Source organism: Cynara cardunculus, assembly GCF_001531365.2.
Source record: "Cynara cardunculus var. scolymus isolate 2C chromosome LG 1, CcrdV1, whole genome shotgun sequence".
Taxonomy (NCBI): domain Eukaryota; kingdom Viridiplantae; phylum Streptophyta; class Magnoliopsida; order Asterales; family Asteraceae; genus Cynara; species Cynara cardunculus.
The window spans coordinates 15,763,928-15,781,775 of record NC_037528.1 but is presented as its reverse complement, the minus strand read 5'-3'; the positions used below and the strand labels follow the sequence as shown (position 1 = coordinate 15,781,775).

The 17,848-nt window shown below is 31.5% G+C and overlaps 2 protein-coding genes across 3 annotated transcripts; both read left to right on the top strand.

The window, feature by feature from the left end:
- Nucleotides 1–1,540: 1,540 nt before the first annotated feature.
- LOC112519009 (probable NEDD8-conjugating enzyme Ubc12-like) lies at nt 1,541–6,651 on the top strand. Of its 2 annotated transcripts, XM_025126893.1 has the most exons (7): nt 1,541–1,721; nt 3,751–3,864; nt 4,611–4,719; nt 4,802–4,880; nt 4,954–5,070; nt 5,139–5,305; nt 6,514–6,651. In XM_025126893.1, exons 2-6 carry the CDS (start codon nt 3,756–3,758, stop codon nt 5,274–5,276), a joined length of 552 nt encoding a protein of 183 aa, XP_024982661.1. In that variant the 5' UTR covers nt 1,541–1,721; nt 3,751–3,755; the 3' UTR covers nt 5,277–5,305; nt 6,514–6,651. The 2 variants fall into 2 exon arrangements, with proteins under 2 accessions (XP_024982661.1, XP_024982652.1); XM_025126884.1 differs by lacking the exon at nt 6,514–6,651 and having other exon boundaries at nt 1,548–1,721; nt 5,139–5,449.
- Nucleotides 6,652–10,729: 4,078 nt separating this feature from the next.
- LOC112512677 (BES1/BZR1 homolog protein 2-like) lies at nt 10,730–12,543 on the top strand. Its single transcript, XM_025118764.1, has 2 exons — nt 10,730–11,047; nt 11,683–12,543. The coding sequence occupies exons 1-2, from the start codon at nt 10,823–10,825 to the stop codon at nt 12,361–12,363; spliced, it is 906 nt and encodes a 301-aa protein (XP_024974532.1). The 5' UTR covers nt 10,730–10,822; the 3' UTR covers nt 12,364–12,543.
- The last annotated feature ends 5,305 nt before the right edge of the window (nt 12,544–17,848 follow it).

Sequence of the window (17,848 nt, the reverse complement as noted above, 5' to 3'; positions counted from 1 at the left end):
ACTTAATGATTATCTTAATTATATTTTTAATTTTTTATATTTAAATTAGATGTTTATTCTCTATTTGATTATGTTTATCTGCATTTAGTTACACAAATTCAAACATTAAGCTTTAGTAAGTTGTACTTACACACAATTTACTTATAATCTTAAATTTTAAGTAATATGCATCAATAAACAGTACATCATGCATAAAAAATATATACTATATTATAAAGCATTTGACAAAAACTCTTAAAAACCATTTTTTATGCATGAAGTATTGTTTATTGATGCATATTACTTATAATTTAAGATTACAAGTAAATTATGCATAAGTACAACTTATTAAAGCTCCATGTTTGAATTCGTGTAACTAACTGCGGATGAACATAATCAAATAGAGGATAAACATCACATTTTAAAATATAATTAGGATAATTATCGAGTTCTAACAAAATATTTAATTATTATCTTTATAAGAATATTATATTGTTAAACCAAATATAAATTAGTTCGTTATTGAACCTAAATTAAATTATAATAAAAAAATTAAATTAAAAAATTACACAAAAATATGAATTTCAAATAGTTAATTTGATACTAATATCGATATAGAATAAAATAAAATAATAAAATAACAATGTATCTCGTTGCATTACACAAATACCCTTCTAGTGGTTTTTAAGCGTTGAGAATGAATAAAAATACAATTTCTTTTATTTTCCCCATCAAATTTTAAAAAATTATATAATCTTAAAATTTTATTTTTAAACAATAATGAATATTTGTACTCCACGTGTCAAGACCCTGCTCAAGAAGCACTGCTATTTTATTATGTGAAATTATTCCGTCATAATAATACAAATAGTACGTATTTGTACCAACAAAACTGATAAATGATATTTTTATTGTAAAATCTTACATAATATTATAATTATTAATTTTGTTAAATTTATTTTAGTACTTTCAATTTTTATTAATTTATTTTAAAATAGATATTTTACATATATATTAGAAGGGTACTCATATAATGTAGTGAGCTATATCTTGATTTTAATGTTTCATTTTATTTTTTTTGTTTCGGTAGATGTTATAAAAATTGAAAAAAAAATATTAACATTAGTACCAAAATGATTTTAAAATTTCTTCTTTTTTGTATATTTCTTTAATTTATTTTTTTGGTTTAATAATATAATTTTTAATAAAGATAATAATTAAATATTTTGTTATAACTCAATAAATTATTTTCAATTTTAATAAAGATAATAATTAAATATTTTGGTTATATTTAAAATAAGATTTTTATTCTTTATTTAATTATGTTTATCCATAGTTAGTTACACGAATTCAAACATTAAACTTTAACAAACTGTATTTACATAAAATTTACTTGTAATTTTGATTTTTAAATAATATGTATCAATAAACAGTATTTCAAGCATAAAAAACGATTTTTAAGAGTTTTTGTCAAATGCTTTATAATATAGTATAAATAAATTTAAAAATAAATTAAAAAAGTATTTTATTTATTTTTTGAAAAATCAGTATGTATTTTCTTGGTGTGTAAAGTTGAAAATTCCTTTGGCACTTTCCAATTAATAATAGCTCTCTTCGAATTCTATTGTTTCTTCGTGGGTCACCGCTCCCTTACTCCGTTGATTAAATGTCCGGCGACCGTTGATTGCAACCGTTGATTCTGGTTCATCCATCCGTACCTAACGTAGCACCTCCTACCGATCGTAAGTATCTTCTCTTTCTACCATTGATTTTTATTTGCTAGGGTTTCCAATCACAACATTGCGTTTTTTTTGTCTTTTCTCATCGTTTATTGTTAGATATGCGTTCGCAGTGTTTTGAAATTACTGAGTGTTTGTGGCGAACCTTACCTTGCATAGCGAGGATCAATAAGTTAGGGTATCCGATCGACGGTAACTGCTGTGGGACTAATATTAGGCTTCTGAAGGATGAATGATGCTGTTCGCAGCAAACTCTGAATTTGGAGCAAAATTGTACTACGATCGGATTTTTTTATCGTAGTTATTGTTTTGCTTCACTGTTATTATAGCGTTAACGACGTATGATGTATTAAGCAGATATCATATGCTTGCATTGTTCAGGAAAAGGAGAAACATTGATTTTCGACTTCAAACATGAAATTGGATTCCTTTAATTTCACATTGTGAAAAAAAAAACGTTTATTTTGGTGGATTGAACTTTATGGCTGACATTGACTACATGTAAGAGAAGGATGGTGTTAAATTTTGGGCAAGATCAGTGACCAATTTGGTATTGTTGAGTAATAGGTTTTATCTTAAAATTCTAAGTGTAACTTTTTAACTAGTTCTTCTTGGATAAGCCAGGATTTCAATGGAAGTTCAATGGACTAGCTTTATACACTTGTAAAAGTTGCTGCATAGGTGGCAATTACAACACATAGGTTCAAAATATGCTCGGTCTGGCCCTGAATTACTGAGGTTGGTTGGTCGGTCGGTAGAGGAAGTCCATTGCAGGTTGAAACTGGCCTAAAGTTTATTAACACTCCAAAAATTTCAGGTTATAGAGGTTCAATTGGATGTTGGGTGTTGATATGGCCCCTTGGTCTGACTGCTTTTGCCAGTTGCCCATCTAGGACCACATCCAATCTAAGAGGCTAAGACTGGCCTAATACTTCCAGGATGTGTTTTAGTTTGACTTCTTTTGATCTTTTTTATTTTCAGTGTTAGCATCACAAGACGATTGAAGGAATGAAAAAGAATAATTTCCTTACAGGGATTTAAATCTTGTTCGATGTATTCATTAATCAAATTATAACAATCTATCAATAGTCCATTTTTCTTTTTACAGCCAGTCCTCTTCAAAGAAATATGTTCTCAGTTCTCACTTCATTTTATATGGAAGAGTATGTCTGCATGATGTGACACTATTCAGGCCAAGTTGGTACATGGATAACTAGCGTCCAAGTTGAGTAGTAAAAAAGAACTGCAACTGCAGTTAACCAAGCTGATCAGTGGGGTGACCCCTTTGTGCTTCTGTTAATACAACAATTTTTTTTGTTGATGGGACAATAATGCAAGGAATTGTTGTAACTTTATTTCTCATTCCACTTATAAGATGCCATAAATTTCTTTGATCGTATTCAATCATGTTGTGGATGATTATCATCCATGACCCATGCCAATGTAGATGGTTTCACAAGCATAAAAGAAAATTGAAAGGGACAGTTTTTAAAAGGGTGGAGGGGAGGGGGTATATGGATAAGCCATTTTCAATTCTCTTAAAGGTATGACCTTAATCTGCCCATTTGGTTACTATAGACGGGATATAAAGGGGTGCATGAGTCGATGCACATAGGCTACAGGGCATTGTAAGTATGCAAATTACGTATCCTTAGCTATATTTATTATATATCCTGTCAAAAGTGTTGTAGTATGTGTTAATCTCCCATGGACATCAAAGAACCTACAGTAAGCCAGGTTCATGTGTTTAGCATTACGAAAAGCGGGATCTTTTACGGTCTTGATTGTAACATTGTTAAGGGTATGCAGTTGAATCCCTTCATAAACGATAATGTTTTAGGACATTGCTGTCTCCGTGGAAACAGTTTCACTTAAATTAATGGTTAATAAATTTATACACTTGACTTGGTGAAGTAAGCTTTTTAAATTAGATTTTGACTTATCTTTTGTGTGGGAACATGACATAATTTTTTAATGTGTTAAAGTGATTAGACTTTGCCTACGAAATTAACTATAGTTCTAATTCTCACAGGAACCATGATTAGGTTGTTTAAAGTTAAGGAAAAGCAAAAACAAGAGGCCGAAAATGCAACCGCAAGAGGACCCTTAAAGAAGCAAAGTGCAGGGGAACTGCGTCTTCATAAAGGTTAATACTTTTATTTATACATTTCAAGCAACTCAAAGTCTTGCCTATGTATACATGTTCTGTCTGTCTATCAGACAGCATTTTTGGTTTCTCTCTTCACCCTCTTCGTTGCTTGGTATGGTTGAATCATTTTGCTAAGTAAGAACTCGATGCTGTGAATAAAACATGGCAAACTGTATTCTTGCCAAAAAAAAACATGGCAAACCGTAAAGTTTTCTTTTGCCACATATAGATTTTCATTGTTGGGCCTCATCCTTTAGAATAAAAAAATTCTGTGGCTTGCATATGAATGGAATGGGGGAACAAAAGTTCAAACATAATATTGCATATATTTATATGGGTGTTAACTTGTGAACTGTGTATAGCGTACCATAACGATTTGCATTCCAAAAACTATTGGTTTGTGGATTAAATCAAATTTAAACTCACACAACTTTTGTTCTCGTCATAGCATATCTGCTATCTTTTGGGCTGCTTGATCTATACATTTATAAAGAGACCACATTTTAGCGGAAAGTATGCTTGCCTTGGTACTTTTTACCAACGTTCTTACTTCTTACATTAAAGCATTGGACAAGAGAAATAGTATGATATATAGAAATAACTGTTGGGCCATTAGGTTAGATTAATCAAGTTAGGTCCTGAATAGAAGGGTGTTTGTTTCAGAATTTGATAATTATATCTCTTACCTATATAAAGAATATATATATATATATGGTTACATCCCACGTATAACATTGTTGCAGACATAAGTGAGCTGAACTTACCCAAGTCATGCACCATTTCATTTCCAAATGGCAAGGATGATCTGATGACTTTTGAGATCTCCATTAAACCGGATGAAGGGTATTACATGTATGTGATCCTTTGAACACAAACATTTGATTAATTTCAAATTTATCTGTCGGGTCAATTTAACATTTATTGTGTGTGACAGGGGAGGGAAATTTTTGTTCAGTTTCAATGTATCTGGTATCTATCCACATGAGGCACCAAAAGTGAAATGTAAAACCAAGGTAAAAGTATTGTTTATATATATATAACTAAATAAATGTATGTGATGTTGAAAATATCTATTACTTGCCTCAGGTTTATCATCCTAATATCGACTTGGAAGGAAATGTGTGCCTCAATATCTTACGAGAAGATTGGAAACCTGTTCTCAACATAAACACAATTGTGTATGGACTGTATCATCTCTTCACGGTATGGTTCCCATTCTCCATCGGATACATTTACGCTCCTAGTTTTTGAGAAAATAGCTTCGTGTGCAGGAACCAAACCATGAAGATCCTCTAAATCATGAGGCTGCGGGTGTTCTAAGGGACAACCCGAAAGCATTCAGATCTAACGTGAAGACGGCAATGGCTGGAGGACGTGTCGGGGATACGAATTTTGCTCGATGTATCTAACTTATCATCTTCTTTCCTCCGGTCGGTGGGTAAGTAGCAGTGGATGATGAACTTGTTTTAGGTTTTGGTTTCGTTTGAATAAAAGCAATCAAGAACTCTAATTAAGTTGTTATGGTTAAGTTAAGGGAGGGTTTTTATTAGTTTTCCATATTTAATACAAGTTCCATCACAACATGCCATTAATCTCAAGGTTCGGATGAATGTATTTTTTTAACCGTGGATATTCAGGTCAGTTTATATGTACCTCGACTAATCCTAAGAAAATCCTTGATGATGGTCTTGCACGACTCGACCCGATGATAATTGAGTTAGCCCATAAATGTTGATGTTAGAGTTTGACTCTAATTTCTACTCCCCGAAAAGAATACCTTTTCAAATATTTACAATAAATAATGGCCTAATAATAAATATTCATTTTAGACATAAAACCCGCTAAAAGGTTATTAGTTTTTTTATAAAAAAATTTATTAAAAAAGTTAACATAACTTTAAAAAAAACCTATTTTAGATTGAATTTCAATGAAGAGGAGTATGTTAAATGTATTCTTATCAATTAATTTCTTTTTAAAAAACATTAATATTAAGATTTATTTTTTACATTTTCAATACATGATCTAACATCAAAGCGGTTGTATATATTATCATCCTTTCAAGAGATTCGTTTATTTATTGAGCATTCTCAACATATTCTTTTAGCTTATTTTGTATTAACATTTACTTTACCAATTAATTTTTTAACAAGACAAGATTAAATTATCAGCATACAATTAGTTTATCAACCAGTTTGTAATGCTTAATCTTTGCATGTAATTTATGAAAGTAAATAATGATAGTTCAAATATTTCGTTTACCAAATGTTTACTCGGGTAAGCGCTTATCAAGTCACATTTCCTTACCAGATGAATATGACAAGGACCAAAAATCTTACATGGTAAAAACGAATGCACAAACTGAGAGTTTTACCCGGTAAGTGATGGTGACGACTCTTACCACGGTTAGCGTTTACCGGGTAAATTGTTACATACGATTTCGTTTTGGTAGACTAAAATTTTACCCGATAAGTAAGAGATAAAATTGAATTTTATCGTTAAGCACTTATCGGAGTAAGTATTTAAGTAAACGGCCCCTAAATATTATAGTTGTTGTCCCTTTTGTTATGTCAATCTTTTTTCGTTCTCGTCTCTTTAATTCATCTATTAAGAAATTGCTCGTAATTAATGCATTTTGTTGTGGAATAGGTCCATCCAACAAGTGTTTTTGCTCTCCCCTTGTTGAGTGCATGACGTGAGCCTCAACAAGGGCACATCGGTCATTTTCCTTTTTTCTTTCTCATCAACAACAATATGAAATATTCACTAAATTGCTATTATTCGCACGTCATGGACCAGGATAAATCCAAAGGCTTTATTTCGATCGTTGTTAATTAAATGTTAATTAAACTGTCTCAATTTCCCGACAATCGCACCTTTTTCCTTCACCAGTCCATTCCTTTCAAGCACCCTTCGACTTAAGGGGAAAAGAGAAGCCCTTTTACTACTCAAGAAAGTTCAGAAAAAAGATTAGATTCGACAAGAGTCGAACTAGCAAAAATAAGAACAAAGCAATGTTGGTTACAAAAAGGTGACGAATTGGGTTTATAAAAATCGGGAAAATTGCACCAAAATAGAATCAACTTTCACCTGATTCTTGTTTTGGGAAACCAACTTTCAAAATCATCATTTAGGGGTCTCTATCAAACTTTTTGTTTATTTAAGGGTCTGGTTGACCTGTTGACCTATTAATACTGATATCATCCAGATTTTTTGTCAACTAAAATATTCTACTTCATATTAATTTTTATTTTAAAACTAATATTTCACGTCATATTTAAAATTGTAAAATAATTATGGAAAAAATACCTAAAATTCGTTTTTTTTTCAAAAATTAATGCAATAAAATCTATTTTTCATTTCAAATCTCGTCTTTTTCTAAATTCAGATATCAAATCGAAGATTTTTTCAAAAAAAAATCCAAACTACCACAATGAAAATTGTTTTTTACTAATACAATAAAAAAATCAATTTAATAGAAAAAAATTAATTGATGCAATAAAAAATAAATATTAAATATCACATTCAAATTTTTTATATCCAACCAATCCGTATCAATATAAAGTTTAAGTCAAATTTGACAAATCAAACCAAAAGTTTGATATAGACCCTTAAATTACATGTTACCTGTTCAATAGTTCAACCAGATCCTTAAATAAAACAAAAAGTTTGATAGAGGCCTTAAATGATGATTTTGAAAGTTAGTTCCCCAAAATAAGAATCAGATGAAAGTTGATTCCATTTTGATGGAATTTTCCCATAAAAATTTAATGTTTTCCTTGGTATGGTACAATTTTGGTTATGATTGTAATATGAAGAGTCTCATTAAGCATAGAAACACCCTTCAAAATAAGCACAAACAACCAACATGGTACAACATTGTTCTTAAAATAACAGTCCTAAGTTAGTTCTGTCATCTTGTACTTCCTCAATGACCACTTTACTTGATAACTTAATTCTGGTGACTTTGAAATAAATTTTCATATTTGTTTCCGAATGCTTAGAGTAGATCTCAATTAAACTAAGGAATATATTTCAACAGATTTAACACATCTTATATAATATCTAATCGTTAAAGACCAAATCTAAGCCCCCTATCGCATCTATAAATGGTAATATGTATTTTTTTTTCCAGATAAAGATAAATGTCAGTACATTGGACGACCATCTGTACCTAATTCTTGCATCACAACATTCACTTCATGAATAAAGAGCCAATCACAATCTATCGAATTAACAAAAATATTGTTTCATTTACATACTCCCTACCAATATAACTTTATAAAAAAAACCCGCCATGAAATGTTCATCGAAATAAGGACATGATTGCTTTCTGCAACAAAATAAAAAAACCAACAGATAATCATAAACACACCACATACTTTCTATCCACGCTACCATGCAAAAACGAAGTAGAAAACTTATCATCGATCTCGTATCAGTCAAATGCTTCGGTGCTTGTAAATAGTGCCATATTGTACAACCCATGAATATGTTATTGTGTACATGTTGATTATAGAGCATACAAGAAACAAAGAAAACAAATGAGTAGTCGAAGTTACTGAGTGTCCGCTTCAAATGCAAGGTTAAAAAGAAGGGAAAGAGAAAATGACCAATATACCCTTGTGTGAATGAAACGTAATGCCACTTAACGAGAGGAAAGAAAACAACATCTATGAGAGAATCAACTCCATAAAATAATGTATCAATTAGACACCGATAGGCAAGTGTAATAAAAAAATAATAAAAATTAGATATTACATGTAAACGAAAGTTGTAATTTACTCTAAAAGGCTAAAACAAGTATGTGAATTCAAAATAAACGTATTATATTCTTTTAACGCATAGTATGGACATTTTAAAAATAATTGAATTATAATTGTTAGAAAGAAATAAGTGTGGACCATGGTACGATGACTCCGCTCGTGTTACAGCTATTCTGTTGCACGTGCTGTTGTCGATTGGGAGCCCACGTGAAGTAAGAAGCGTGTGATGTGTCTGTGGTGGTCCCCACGACAACCGCACTCAATCCTAGCCCCATTCCTTTGTCCGCACGTGACGCTGTTTGCTTCCAGCTTGACAAATCCACGTCACCACCTCCCTCGGATAACGGAGGCAGCCATGGCCATGGGATTATCTTTCATTCATCATTAAATTACAAATAACTCCCTCAACTATTACCTAACAAACAAGTTAGCTCTAAACACACAATTTCTTACATTCATGGCCTAAAATTGGGTTCTCGTTAAAGCTGAAATAATTATTGATGCATCGACATTTTCTTTTCTTATATACTCACATAGTCGGTCCTATCGACCGTCAAATTCATTAAGTAGGGTTATTTTGGTCTTTTTTCTCATCTTTCTTTGTCATCTCATTGTCAAGAACAAAATTTTCAGACGGGAATATAAATAACAAAATAAAAAACATGGAAAACATTTTGTTTCATTTCAAAAAATTGTATACAAAACCATAAATCAAATCCCAAGGGGCTTGTGTTAACAGATTTTGTAATGAACATGACAATCATTTTATCTGAAACTAGACTTTTATTCTTCAATCCAGAACAAGAGTGTCGAGAAACTGTTTTTAACCACATTCCTAATACATAATTCCAAAAACATAAGAAAAACTATAATATGTATAGTCAAATATTATACCAGAGCTTTGAGCAACAATAAACATATGCATAGATATGCCCGATCAATTTCTACCTCAAACCGTTTGCATAAAAAAATTGACTTTTTGAAATCACTTGAATTTGAGTGCTAAATACTTATTTACCAAATGGTAGTAGATAATCTTAGCGGGGAGATTAGAACTTTAAGATGAGATGCCTTGGCATTGTACCACTTTGCTACCGAGATACACGATTTTTTTTAATACCGTGTATCAACCAAATTTGCATACTTGATAATTGATATGGTACTACCAGTTAACCCCCTTGGCATGGATATAAGGCATGGAGATCGCCATAACGAGCCATGGTGTTATAACGCGTGGGAGGAAATTTTCAATTTTAAAAGCTTGAATAAGATTAAATGTAAATATAACTTTATAGTTTATACGACCAACTAATTAATCAACAAAATGGGGAAAAGGAAAAAAAAAACCCTAAATTATTTCTCAACATACGGAATATATTGTTCAGTTACTTTCATTCACTGTTCTTTGTTGTTTGATTACCAAACAAGGACTATAAACATTGACTTACTTTGTATATTTGATATCACTGTTGTAAACTATGTATATTTGATATCAAATTATCAATTCATGATTATTATTTTATTTATCATTTTATATGAATTTAAATTGTTAATAACTTAATTATTTTTATTCAAGACGCTGACATAAACACACACATATACATGTGTGTGTGTGTATAATATAAATGTGCTGCCTTAAGCCACGTATCGGAAAACACCGTGGCCTCGCTGTAACTCGTAAGCTTGAGATTGGATCTTGCTGCCACGCCACGCCTTATGCCATTTAGAACCTTGGTTTATTCTAAACAAATAAATAATAAAGTATATAAAAGGATCAAAATATCTTAAGCTTAACGGATGGATTTAACAACCGTTAGGGTTATGGTCGATTGATGAAAGCAAATGAGAACGATAAGGGTTCCGATGCAATTTCGAAACTGGGTAACAATTGAGAGATATTTAGAAAACCACAAGGACAATTTATGTAATTTTATCTAATCAATAAATAAAAAAATAATTAATGTTAATTAAAAAAAAGTAAATGATTGCTAAAGGGACCAAGGGGCAATATTGCAATTTAGAGATAAATTATGGGTATGCACGCAATTTCAAAAAGTTAGAAGTAATACTAATATTATAGACGGACCAATCTCAGTTGGACGAATCGGATCGAAAGAAAGTCCAATTCCTTGTGAATCCACACATAAAAGTTGTACCCACGAAAGGGGAGAACTGACCGGAGCAATCAAAGAATGACCGGCGGCGGTTCATCTGGTCGGCTTCCGTCATGGAAGGAGAGAGAGAACAACAAGAGACGAGAGCGGAGAAGAAGAGCCATCGCCGCCAAGATTTACGCCGGACTTCGATCTCAGGGAAACTACAGGCTCCCCAAACACTGTGACAATAACGAGGTTTTAAAAGCACTTTGTGCCGAAGCTGGTTGGGTCGTTGAAGAAGACGGTACCACTTATCCCAAGGTTTGCTTCTGTGTAATAAATTTAACTTCATTTGTTTTCTTAAATTAGGGTTTTTGCTAGATCTAAATCCCCCTTTTGAGTGTTAAGTGTTGTTTGTATAAATGATTTTGTTAGATGAATCCATTGTTTATACATTGGTTGATCGACTGATGTTATTGAGATAATTTGATTTGCGATTTGGGGAAGAGTTGACTTGGATCCTTACAGAAAAAGTAATTATAGGGTTTGGTTTATTGCAACTTACAGCTGCAATACGGCAGATAGAACAATATGAAATGCTCGAAAGGGTTTGATTTTTGATTATATTGTTTGTATAAAGCTGTTTTAAGACATTTAATTCTCCCAAAATCCCCCTTTAAATATGGTCAGCCAGGTTGCAAGTTATTGCAAAAAACTGCAGAGAAAATGCTTAGAAAAGATCTTGTAGGTTTTGCTGCTCATTGAATGGGTTTATTGCATTAATTGCTCACATTTGCAAAGAAAATTATTAGAAATGGCTGAACAAGATGAAATTTTGTTACCCTATTTACTCGATTCTTCAATAATTATGATCGAATTAGTGTTTAAATTTTCAGATTGAATCTGATAGATTTTATAATAGAAATGTCTGATTATTGAATCATGTTTGTTTACAGGGATGCAAGCCAACTCAAAATGAAATGGCTGGCATGTCAACCAACATAAGTTCTTGTTCGTCGATTCAACCGAGCCCAATGTCCTCATCTTTTCCGAGCCCTGCCCCATCGTACCAAGCCAGCCCGACGTCCTCCTCTTTCCCAAGTCCGACCCGTTGCGAAAACCCGCCTAACCATTCATCCTACATTCTCCCTTATCTCTGCAACTTATCTTCGTTACCCCCTCTGAGAATTTCCAATAGTGCCCCTGTCACCCCACCTCTCTCCTCTCCAACTGCTCGTGGAACAAAGCGAAAACCCGACTGGGAAATGCTATCTGCAAGTGCATTACAGACCTTTCGCCACCCTCTTTTTGCTGCCTCTGCTCCTACCAGTCCTACACGCCGACACCGTGTTCCACCAGCAACGATTCCGGAATGTGACGAGTCGGATGCTTCGACTGTGGATTCGGGGAGATGGGTGAGCTTCCAGACCATGGCTGCACCAACTTCACCGACGTTTAACCTTGTGAAACCGTTGAGCCAACAAGGGTTTTTCCAGAATGGATCAGTGGTGCAAAACGGGGGTGGTTTTGAATTTGAGTTCGAGAGTAGCAGGTTGAAGGCATGGGAAGGTGAGAGGATACATGAAGTTGGAGCAGACGATTTGGAGCTGACCCTTGGGAGTGGGAAAACCGCTTGAGCCACCGCCACCGCCTCCGCCTGGTCTGTGTGGTGTTATGATGGGGGAACTTGTGGAGTAAAAGAAAATGGATGTTGATGGAGATTGTTTATAGATTGAAGAAGTGGTTGGGAGATGGTAATCTTGTTTCCATATTAGAAATCCTTGTTTTAGTATACACAAAATCAATTTTTTGTGACATTGGAATGGAGTAGACCCATAACGCAAAATTACATCTAATTAATTACATTTTAAAATAAAATATGAATCCTTGAATTCTTACAGAAAATTGACTAAACAATCAAACGGATTATATACAGCAGATCTGATTTATATCCATAAACAAATGGATATGAATTGTATCGTATTCGTTCACAAGAAAACGTGTTTGTTTATGTTCGTTTGTTAAGATGCTAAACAAACGCAAACGAAAAACATAAATGAACACAAGTGAACAAAAAACGACTACCATTACTCATTATTTCGTTCCCTAAAAACAAAATAATAAACTTGGATAGGATGCAAAGGGAATTCTAAAAATTTAATCAAATTAATGATTTTACATATTATTGTCAAAATATATAAATACATTTACATATAAATAAACGTAAACGGACATAAAAGGACAAACATTAACAAAGGAAACAATTGTTCAAATAAAAAAAAATGTGTTCATATTTGTTCATTTATTAAACAAAAGAATATAAACAAATTTCTTACTAAACGCTTTATGAACGATCCGGTGGACGTTCGTTTCGTTTACAACGCTAACTATAGTTTTGATGAGCTATTTAATTGTATATTTAAACTTTATTTTTGGAGAAAAATGTCTTTGGGTCATTGAGGCCAAGTCCTGTAATGAATGGCCCAATCCATAAAGCCACAATGAATCTGATGAATTTGTGCACTACCATACCATAACCATACTACCATGTAAAGTGTAAGCTAAATTAAGCACACTTCCTCTTTTAGGAAATAAATAATGTTATATTTTTTCCCCTTTCCCTCTCTTTCCTTTGTAAAAAACGTGTCGAGAACACACCGTCAGAGCGTAATAGAAGTTGTCAAAACCGTTGGGGAAAGTAGCACCCTTGGATGAAAGAGTGCACGAGATTGAGCATTAAGACAATTTTGATGGTGTTGATGTGCATGATTGTATGTTCTGCCTTGAACCTTGAACTGACACGCATGAAGTGCATGCGTGCTGCCTTTTGAACTTCTATTCAGAAGGCGTGTGGCCTTTTTAACTTTTAATTACTGTTGTCTGTCGAATATATGACTTGAATTCAAAAGACAAGTTGTGCTATAAACTTTAGGGGGGTAACTATTGTTGATTTTTAGCTGTTGGTAGTTATATGATAACTGTTTCTTATCTTTAAATAACTGCTTAACCACACCTCAAATTAACCGCAATAATAACTACCTTGTTTTGGTGGGTGGAAGACTCACATATCGACTAAGAGCTTTTTAAAACAGTTCTCGCTCTGTCATTAAATACTATTTCTTCTTATGACAACAATTTAATCTCTTTATAAAATAAGTTAGTTTAATATTAGGTTATGTTCATGAGTTGACTTGGTACGGTACCAAAATTTTCTTTTTTTTTCAGTAATACCGTGTACCAACCTATTATAATTGGTATGCAAAATCTTATATCGTGTATTAACCAACTATATTTGGTACCAATTTAATTCATACCAACATTTTTCAATTGGTACTGGTTTTATACGAACTTCAATTTACATATATGAAAATTTGTCATTTTATTCAAATCTAATTTTGAGTGACATTTTGAGTTTTCAAGTAATAAATGTGAAGTTTAAGGTTTTTTTAATGCAAATAATAAAATTTGCAAACAATTAATGTTCAAACAAAATAATTAAAAGTAAAACATCTTAATATTTAATACATAAAAAATACAAAAAACTAATAACTAATTAAATAAGTCTGTACCATATTACTACCCTGGTACATCCCTTCCAACAAAATTTGCATATTTGGTACAATACTACTAACCGTTTGTAGTTGATACCAATTAAATTTATACAATTGGTATACATATTGGTTGGTTTGATTTGATATAAAATTGTCATCTCTAATTATACCGTATACCACAATACGAGATTAAGAGTGGTCAATTACAACCAATGGGAGAAATAGAAATAGAAATAGAAATAGAAATGGAAATACCACCCTCCCATGAAACAATCCATCTTACAAGCTCATTAAAAGAAAACGTTAGAAAATATATCATCATGTCATTATCTCCGTTGTAACAAAAAGTATAACTGAATATGGTTGTCCGAACATTAACATGAGACGTTAAATCAATTCATAATTTTAAATATTAAGTTGTATTAATTTAACGTTTGATGTGAATGTAAGAAGAAAACTTTGACAAGTTGTTTATTGAAAAGTTGTTTATTGAAGCTATAAAAAAATCACGTTAGAAGATGAGGAGCGTACACGAGTTTTGAGTTTTGGTTGATGATAGAGTTGGTATGGGAATGGGAGTGATTCATATGAGATGATCGAGTCCATTACTATTTTCTTTAAGTCTCAATCATACGTCTATGTCTCAATCATATATATTTAAATATATTGTGGTATTAAATGCTTTTTTTTAATATATATATAAATAAAGAAAATGGAAGGATATTAAATGTTATGGTTAAATATTTGATAGGGGGGCGGCGTGGGATGATGACCAAAAACCGCTGAGACTGATTGTTAGTGAATTATTGTTATAATAAATAGCATTTAATTGATCCGCCAACACGTGACATGATGGATGCAAATAGGTGATGAAGAAGCATCCAAATTAAATTAAAATATATAACATGTTTAATAAAATTAAAATCCAAATATTTAGAGTATCAGTTAAAAATTAAAAGCCTAAAAATGAAAATAATTTGGGAAAGTTATTAGAATATGGTTTGTTTTTTTAGCCATTTTCTCTTTAAATTTATTAAAATAGTTATAGTTCTGTAAAACCTACGTCCATAGTTGTGGACCTAAACGAAAGACAAAAAAAAAAAAAAAAACACTTTCTATCCATTTCGGTAAAAAAAAAGTTTACATTTTTCTTTTAGATCTGATTTTTTTTTAAATTATACTTTTTAATCAAGTTTTAATGGTTAAAATTGAATTTTAAGATGTCAGAAGTAGGATTTTTAAAATAAAACCCCTTATATATAGAGGTAGTTTATTTTACAACTTATTTTATTTGTACAACTAATGCAATTTCATCTTAACCATCAATTAATTCATCTACAATCAGCGTTTGATGAGGTGGAAAAAGCAGTTACAAATTATCAATTAAAAAGCTGGGGAACAAAATTGAACAGTTTACATCAGGGTTGTACTGGTTGTATAAATAAGATATGTTGTAATTGAAACATGTTCTATAGAGAGAGAGAGAGAGAGAGAGAGAGAGGGGGGTTTAGGGAAAATATCAAGAAATGAAGAACCGAGAAACATTCTAGTAGCCATTCATCTCATGTGTACATAAGTAATTGGATTTTTTTCTTGGTTTTTATACATGCATGCATGATATGTACATGTGCATACTAGGAAAATTGTTTACAAGTTAATTTTATGCATGCGTGCATAAAAGCCAAGAAAAACTTCAATTATTTATATGCATATGAGACTACTAAGATATTCCTCATTTTTTCATTTTTTGGAGTTTCCCCCGACCTCTCTCTCTCTCTCTCTCTACATATATATATATATATATATATATATAGGATTCGGTTCACGTGAGACAATGTTGATCTCGTGAGACACGATTTTTACACTTGAAACTTCTCAACAAAATGTTATGAAGATAAAAGAAAACCGAATCTTCACAGCAAAAACACTGTGAAGTTTGGCCGATATGGTGGAGGTAGAGGTGGTGGTGAGCGATGGTTGTGGTTAAAGAGGAGGTGGATGTAAACGATAGTGATATTGGTGGCAATCATGGGTAGTGGTGGTTGAGGGCCGAAGGTGGTTGTGTTTTAATGAAGGAGGAGGTAGACGATGGTGGTCGTCGGTGCTTGCAGTTGGTGGTGGTGGTGACCATAAAAACAAATGTCATATTAGAGTTATATCAAATTAAGGTGTATTACTATTTTTTAGTTGTCTCCTTTCTTGAACCTGACCCATGTTGTGCCAAACGTGAAACTGTGAGTTTTTATCCAATCCTATGTCATGCCAAATGTGGAACAATGAGTTCTTTTTTATCGTGTGTCGTCCAGTCTCATATACCAAATACAACCCAAAAAACCAATTGTAGATGTTAACTTACTTATTATTTTAGTTGAATTGTTTTTTATGTATTACTTTTTATTTCATTTTATATTTATTCCAATTATTTTGTACCATCACCTAATTCTTATTTTATATCTACTCCCCTCACCAACATACAATCAATTGAAATATTTATGGAAATGATGAAAGTTCATTTATTATTATTTGAATATTTATGAAAGATGATTATAGTTCATTAATTATGATCAATACTTTATATTATGATACAATCAAAACTTTTATGAAATCATATATTCATCGAATTAAATGGACGGTTAAGATTGAGTTGTATTGGTTGTACAAATTTAAAGGGTTGTATAATATCTCATCTCTCTCTCTCTCTCTCTCTCTCTATATATATATATGTATTCGTTTCTTGATGGGTTTTATTTGGAAGTTTGTAGTCGACACATAATATTTTTTCAGTATACCATATATATTGATATATATTGATTGGTTAATAGATTTTAGAGTAAATTACGCATCTGATTGTTAAGGTTTGTAATTTGTTATAAATTTATCCCCTTTATCTCCATCTATTATATATTAGAAGAGTACTTGTGCAATGCAGCGAGACATATTTCGATTTTAATATTCTAATTTATTATTTGTCTCTGTCGATGTTATAATACAATTTTATGTGTTTTTAAAAACACAATAATAATTTTATTTTTGAATAAAAAAATAAATTTGAAGATATCATAAAAAATTGAAAAAATATATATCAGAGCTAATATCAAATCAACTAGTTAAAAATTATCATTTTTTATGTAATTTTTTAATTTATTTTTATTATAATTTAATTTAAATTTAATAACGAAATAATTTATTTTTGGTTTTAATAATATAACATTTTATAAAGATAATAATTAAGTATTATGCTAGAACTTAATGATTATCCTAATTATATTTTAGATTTTTTATATTTAAAATGAGATGTTTATCTTGTATTTGATTATGTTTATTTGCAGTTAGTTACACGAATTCACATATGAAGCTTTAATAAGTTGTACTTACGCACAATCTATTTACAATCTACTTACAATCTTGAGTTTTAAGTAATATACATTAATAAACAGCACTTTACGAATAAAAAGTGGTTTTTAAGAGTTTTTGTCAAATGCTTTATAATGTAGTATAGATTATGTGTTTTTAAGAAAATAATAATGATTTTTATTTTTGAATAAACTATAAATTTAAAGATATCATAAAA

What these genes read in the sequence shown, in the direction of transcription:
- LOC112519009 (XM_025126893.1), top strand. Translation starts at nt 3,756, where the DNA reads ATGATTAGGTTGTTTAAAGTTAAGGAAAAGCAAAAACAAGAGGCCGAA. An exon ending in AAGTGAAATGTAAAACCAAG is followed by an intron (nt 4,881 to 4,953) that starts GTAAAAGTATTG and finishes TACTTGCCTCAG; the next exon opens with GTTTATCATCCTAATATCGA. An exon ending in GACTGTATCATCTCTTCACG is followed by an intron (nt 5,071 to 5,138) that starts GTATGGTTCCCA and finishes CTTCGTGTGCAG; the next exon opens with GAACCAAACCATGAAGATCC.
- LOC112512677 (XM_025118764.1), top strand. Translation starts at nt 10,823, where the DNA reads ATGACCGGCGGCGGTTCATCTGGTCGGCTTCCGTCATGGAAGGAGAGA. An exon ending in ACGGTACCACTTATCCCAAG is followed by an intron (nt 11,048 to 11,682) that starts GTTTGCTTCTGT and finishes GTTTGTTTACAG; the next exon opens with GGATGCAAGCCAACTCAAAA.